General features: G+C 43.4%; 1 protein-coding gene across 1 annotated transcript; it reads right to left on the minus strand.

Annotated features, from left to right (window-relative positions):
* Positions 1-4: 4 nt before the first annotated feature.
* Positions 5-6,026, minus strand: LOC107300369 (selenide, water dikinase 1; the record flags this gene model as incomplete). The annotated part of the gene is made up of 4 exons (XM_015829704.1): positions 5,819-6,026; positions 3,413-3,516; positions 1,721-1,828; positions 5-150 (listed from the first exon to the last, which is right to left on the minus strand). Coding segments are annotated over exons 1-4 (551 nt in total), but the record flags the coding sequence as incomplete, so codon positions are not given.
* Positions 6,027-6,161: the final 135 nt, after the last annotated feature.

Genomic DNA, 6,161 nt, shown 5'->3' on the forward strand with positions numbered 1-6,161 from the left:
AAACTCATTAGGCTGACAGACAGTCGTGGCCACTCCTCCTAAAACAATCCAAGGGTTTAATACTGATTGACCGCCCGTCACCGATGTTCCTGCCTCTTCTGCAGCATCTTTAAATCCTTGGATAATTAGAGGCATGATTTTATCTCTTTCCTTCAGAGAAAACAAAACAAAACAAAACCCAAATGGGTAAAAAAAAAAATCAATTGCCCAGTCAAGCATCTACCGAATACATTAAGAGCTGACAGGAATTTCGTATTTCAATCACTACTAAAAAGTTGAATCATCCTCTCACAGCTGCTTAAACACATATTAAAACAAGTTTACTAACTGAAACTTAAGACTTCCCCGAAACCCAGTAAAGTGAAAAGAGCTGGATATCGATAGGTCCCGCTCGAAAGGCTGGATGAGACCAATTCTCACAAATTAAATGAGAACAGCCAAGTTTGGCAAATTCTTCTTTAAAACAGCGCCCCCAACCTTTTGGGCACCAGGGACCCCTTCCGTGGAGGGTGGTTTTCCCTCAGACCGTGTGGGTGGGTGTGGTTTCACGTGCTGGCTGGATCCTGCACGTGTGCGGACGGGGCTTCGCTCGCTTGCACGGCCGGTTGCTGGCGGGCCGTGGATCGGTGCCGGTGTGTGGCCCGGGGTTAGGTACCCCTGTAGTAAAGCACCTCACTGGGTTTCCAAAACATTCAACAGAGTTTGGAGAAACATTCTATTTGGAAATTGCAAGGGAAGCTGGCAAAAATGTGCAGCAGCCCTTTTATTTTATTTCAGCTGGACGGAAGCTAGTTCTCCATGACTTGTTCACACAACCTGTGAAGCTACGAACAAGCAAACCATATTATGCCTTAGAGAGCTAACCACAGTAGAGTTGTAAATGATGTGTTCTCCTTAGAGCAGTGGTTCTCAACCTTTTTAATGCCGCGACCCCAACCGGTCGTAAATCGAGGACTAAACCAGTCGTAAGTCGAGGACTAAACCGGTCGTAAGTCGAGGACTACCCAACCGGTCGTAAGTCGAGGACTTTCCCTGCCCAGGAGTGCCGCACATGCGTGGTTCCGCCCCCTGCGCCGGCTGAGGCGTAGCTGGCAAGCGGCAGAGACGGAGCAGGCCGACCACCAACTGGCCCAGCCCAAGGGAGGTAAGGCACCCACTGGAAAAGGGGAAAAAAATGGCGGACAAAAAAAATGGCGGACAAAAAAAATGGCAGACAGCCTTGCTTGGTGACCCCCGTGAAATGGTCGATCGACCCCAAATGGGGTCCCGACCCACAGGTTGAGAACCACTGCCTTAGAGAGCTTGTGCAGCCAAGCATGGTAAAAATGCATGGCGGCTTACGGAAGTGTGTGACTCCCACCTCCCGTCGCAACTTTCTAACGTGAGTTATTAGAAGTGTTAGATAAAGATGAAGTGATCTTTTCTCTCCCTCACTCAATTATTTAAACTTTCTTGTGCAACTGCCTCCCAAATTCTGTGAGGAAACATGGAAGTCTTTTTAATTCAGATCTAGAACATTATACGTTGTCATAAAATAATGAGCATCAGAATAAACGCCCGTTCAATGTATTTTATTACCAGTTCTGAAATGGATAGAATGAATTGTTAAAATTATGAGGGTTAAAATTATTATCATTTACTTTTTATTGTGCAATGTTAATTTGTAGGTACACTGAGTAATATATTAGCGTTTCTTGTCATCACAATTTAAGGAACTTACCCTATCTGTCATTTTATTACTGATGCCAAGAAGCATCAACATATTGTCACATTCGGTAACTCCCATGGCGTAAAGATCACTAAGGACATTGGCACAGGCGATGCGTCCCTGGAAAAAAGCAACACAAACAATTCTCATTGAATTGTTATTTTAATGCTCAACCTGCTTTCTAAGACAACCTTAAAAAGAGACTGAAATTTGAGATGGTAGATGGAAGAAGGGTAATGAATAATAAAACAAAAAGCATGACACCAATTTATTTACTTACTGGGATGGAAAACAGTTTTAACCATTAAAGCAATCTTAAACAGAACCAACAAGAAAACCAACAAACCTTGAAAAACAACGTACGTAAAAAAAATGTTTTGTTTTAAACAAAAACAATGCATCACAGGAACGTGCAAAGCATTTAAGCGCACGCGGATAAAAATTATCTAAATCGCTCTGGCAGCTTTGTTTTTTCAGATTTACAAAGCTCAGAATGGTTGCTTCACAGGCTTTCTCAGGTAGCGTGTAAGTTCACTGCACATATGATATTTCTTCTGGCAAAGCAAAGCAGCTGTATTAAGAGCTCCAGGGGGCACCACCAGAAATGCACATGGTTTAAACTAATATCCATTGCTAAAAAAACCCTCTGAATATTTTGCCTGGTCCTATGCTTCGTGGGCCTCGTCACAGACCACATTTTGGGACCAGTAGTGTGATTTGGTATAGTCAATAAGAGACAGAATTTAAGTAGCAAACAGAAATTCCCTGTGTATTATTTTTCTTTGGGTAAACTAGTAAATTCTGATTTTTTTAATTGTTAAAATCTTTTGCTCTGAAGGTTTACCTGAATACAACAGACTACTACTGAATTCCTTATACAGTGGTACCTCGGTACTCATCGTAAATTGGTTCCGGGAGGCAAAATGAATACCAAAAACAATGAGTACCAAACAAATCTTTCCCATAAGGAATAATGTAGTGCAGAGGTCTCCAACCTTTATGGGCTTGCGGACCGGAGGAAAGGAGAGCAGTTTCAAAATTGGTGCATGCGCATGCATTCACAGGGCGACGTACACTGGCGAAGCACTAGCAGCCTCGTTCGTGCATGTGGCATACGCTGGTGCCGTGTGCATGTGCGAACGACCGCATAAACCACCCGGGCTAGCTGCGCAGGCGCAAACGGGCGGCAGACACCCACCTCGTGCTAGCGTCCCTGTTTGCATCCAGGCGAGCGGGGGGGGGGGAATGCACGTCCACGCGTTCGTGCACCGGCCAGCCATTTCCGCGGCCCGCTGGCCAAGAGCCCGTAATGACACCTGATGTAGTGAGTCACAAGGCAGTCGACACTGACAAGTTCTAGCTTGGCACATTGAGTACCGAACAAATGATGAGTACTGGGACAAAAAATTTCACGTCAAAATGCGTCGAGTACCAAATCTGATGAATTTCAAAGCAGTTGAGTACCAAGATACCATTGTATAAGGCCATCATTTATTTAGTTAAGAGTTGAAATAATTTAAATGCTCAAGCCAAGATCACTCTCCAGATGGGAAAAAAAGGGAATTTCTTCAAAGGTCTGGTAGCTCCAGAGAAAACTGAGAAAGATCAAACCAAAGCCAGGTGAAATCAATGGTCTTTCCTCTATCCCCATTTCTCCACAGTTCTTATTTGACAAAAAGCGGCAAACATTTTTAGGCATCTTACCATCATATAAGGGTCGTCCACAATGGGATAAATGTAGTCTGTTGTCTGGACCAAAGACAAGCCTCCGTGCCTCAAAGGAATAACACACGTATCCATGCCAATTCCTGTAATAAAAGTAACTTGTTTTATTTTCAGAATTTGGCCTGTTCTTGTAATTTCCTTTCTATTTCTAGTGTATAGACCAGGGGTAGGCAACCTTGGCTCTTTTATGACTCATGGACTTCAACTCCCAGAATTCCTGAGCCAGCATGGCTCAGCTTGGAAACTTCTCCCTTTCCCCTCAGCATGGCTGGCTCAGGAATTCTGGGAGTTGAAGTCCACGAGTCATAAAAGAGCCAAGGTTGCCCAAATGCCTGAATTTTGATCACGTGACCATAAGGAAAAAATATTTAAGTATTAAACCAGAGGTCTTCAAACTTGGCCCTTTTATGACTGGTGGACTTCAACTCCCAGAATTCCTCAGCCAGCATGGCGGAACTATGGCCCCCTCATGGCTTGTGGACTTCAACTCCCAGAATTCCTCAGCCAGCATGGCTCAGCTTGGAAACCTCTCCCTTTCCCCTCAGCATGGCTGGCTCAGGAATTCTGGGAGTTGAAGTCCATGAGTCATAAAAGAGCCAAGGTTGCCCAAATGCCTGAATTTTGATCACGTGACCATAAGGAAAAAATATTTAAGTATTAAACCAGAGGTCTTCAAACTTGGCCCTTTTATGACTGGTGGACTTCAACTCCCAGAATTCCTCAGCCAGCATGGCGGAACTATGGCCCCCTCATGGCTTGTGGACTTCAACTCCCAGAATTCCTCAGCCAGCATGGCTCAGCTTGGAAACCCCTCCCTTTCCCCTCAGCATGGCTGGCTCAGGAATTCTGGGAGTTGAAGTCCACGAGTCATAAAAGAGCCAAGGTTGCCTACCCCTGGTATAGAGTAATCCAAACTGCGCACATCCTAGTGCAACTCTGAAAGCAACGAATGATAGTTGTGTTTCTTTTCTCATCGACGCTGCTACGCTCTTCAGCACTGTCTTCCCGAGGACTCTTCACAAATTTTAAGAACTGGTGATGTTTCCTCCTTCAGCAGCAGCCCTACCAATATTTGATAAATCGCCTGACTGCCACATTATTAGGAATATAGTTCTTTCTTTATATCATACCTAATGATCATATATCATCATTAGATACTCTAATCCCCCCTCTTTCCATGATGAATTTAACAGACAGATTTGTCCTGCAAACCTGTTCTATTTTCCACACTCTAAAAAAAAGAATAAGTTTTTAAATTAGTCCAAATGTGAGAACCTGCATCAAAACTCCTCTATTGAAGGAATATTATATAGTTAGCAAAAAATAGATAGGTACGTGATTCGTCCTCAACTTTCAGATGGAATTCATTTTACACTGCTCAAAGTTTGATCACATGACTACGGGGGTCCTGCAATAGACATAACTTTGAACAATTGCTGAATGAATGATCGTAAGCTGAGGACTACCTGTACCTGGGATGCTAAGGTAAAAGCCAATATATGGTTTTGGTTTTTAATATCGTTTGCCTTTTCACTTATATGTCTCCAAGCCAGATGCACCAAAATCAGAAAAACACAAAAATAATTAACATGGACTAAATCAGGGGTCTCTAACCTATGGGCCGTGGCCCGGGACCAGGCTTCAGGCTCTCGGCCAGCGATGGCTGGCCAGTGCGCGCATCCCCCCCACTCATGCTAGTGCCCACAGCCCCATTTGCACATGTGTGCGGGTGCAAATGGGGATGTTAACACGGCGCAAGTGTCCGCAGCCCATTTGCGCATGCGCCCGCTAGCCCGAGTGATTTGTGTGGCCCATTCGCGCATACGTGAATGGGCTGTGTGGCCGTATGCGCATGGTGCCAGCACATGCTGCATGTGTGAACGGGACTGCTAGTACCGCACCAGTGTGCGTGGCCCCATATGCACGTGCATCAATTTTGAAGCTGCTCTCCTTTCCTCTGGTCCGCGAGACCGGCAAGGTTGGAGACCTCTGGACTAAATTCACCATTAGCAGGATATAATTTTTTAAAAAAAAGACTCCCATTTTAAGATTAAAAATAAAAAACATACCTATAAAAAGATTTACACTTAACAGCATTTTCATACATTAAGGCAATAATCTTGCATATAAATGCTTTTTGTTATAAAATGGAAAGTCAAAGGTTTTAAAATTGTTATGGAATCCAACAGTTTTCATATTACTATCTGAGACGTAACTAAAGGAAGCTGCCTTACATCTGAGCCAGACCACAACAGTTTTTTGCCGATATGTTCCCATATGGTTTTAGGTAGAAGATTTTTAATCGAGGCGTCTTTATGTTCCGCTCTTTAATAATGTGCATCAAAGATCTAAGAAACAATTATAACCAGTAAAAGGTATTCTTACCCAATCTTGGCATAACAGCCCCCAAAAACTGTTCATCTTCTTGGAAGTGGTTTTCTTGTAAGGATTCAAGCAATTTCTGCAAAATGTCCTGAGGCACTTTACAGCCGGTGCCTTTAAGTTCCGTGAATCGGGTTAACCGAAAAGTTTTGTCAAGTTCGTAACTTTCTGGATTAAAGGACTCTCGAACAGACATGATTCTCACCCTGTAAGTAACCACAGATGTTCTTCTTTATGAAATAGGTTGGTTATCCTAGGTTTAAAAAAAAAAATACAAACACATAGCATAAAATTCGCCTTTTACGATAGTTATAGATTCTATGTAAAAATATGAACTCCCAACTAT

The sequence above is a fragment of the Protobothrops mucrosquamatus genome, unplaced genomic scaffold (genome assembly GCF_001527695.2).
Source record: "Protobothrops mucrosquamatus isolate PMUCROS unplaced genomic scaffold, P.Mucros_1.0 scaffold6811, whole genome shotgun sequence".
Classification (NCBI taxonomy): Eukaryota; Metazoa; Chordata; class Lepidosauria; order Squamata; family Viperidae; genus Protobothrops; species Protobothrops mucrosquamatus.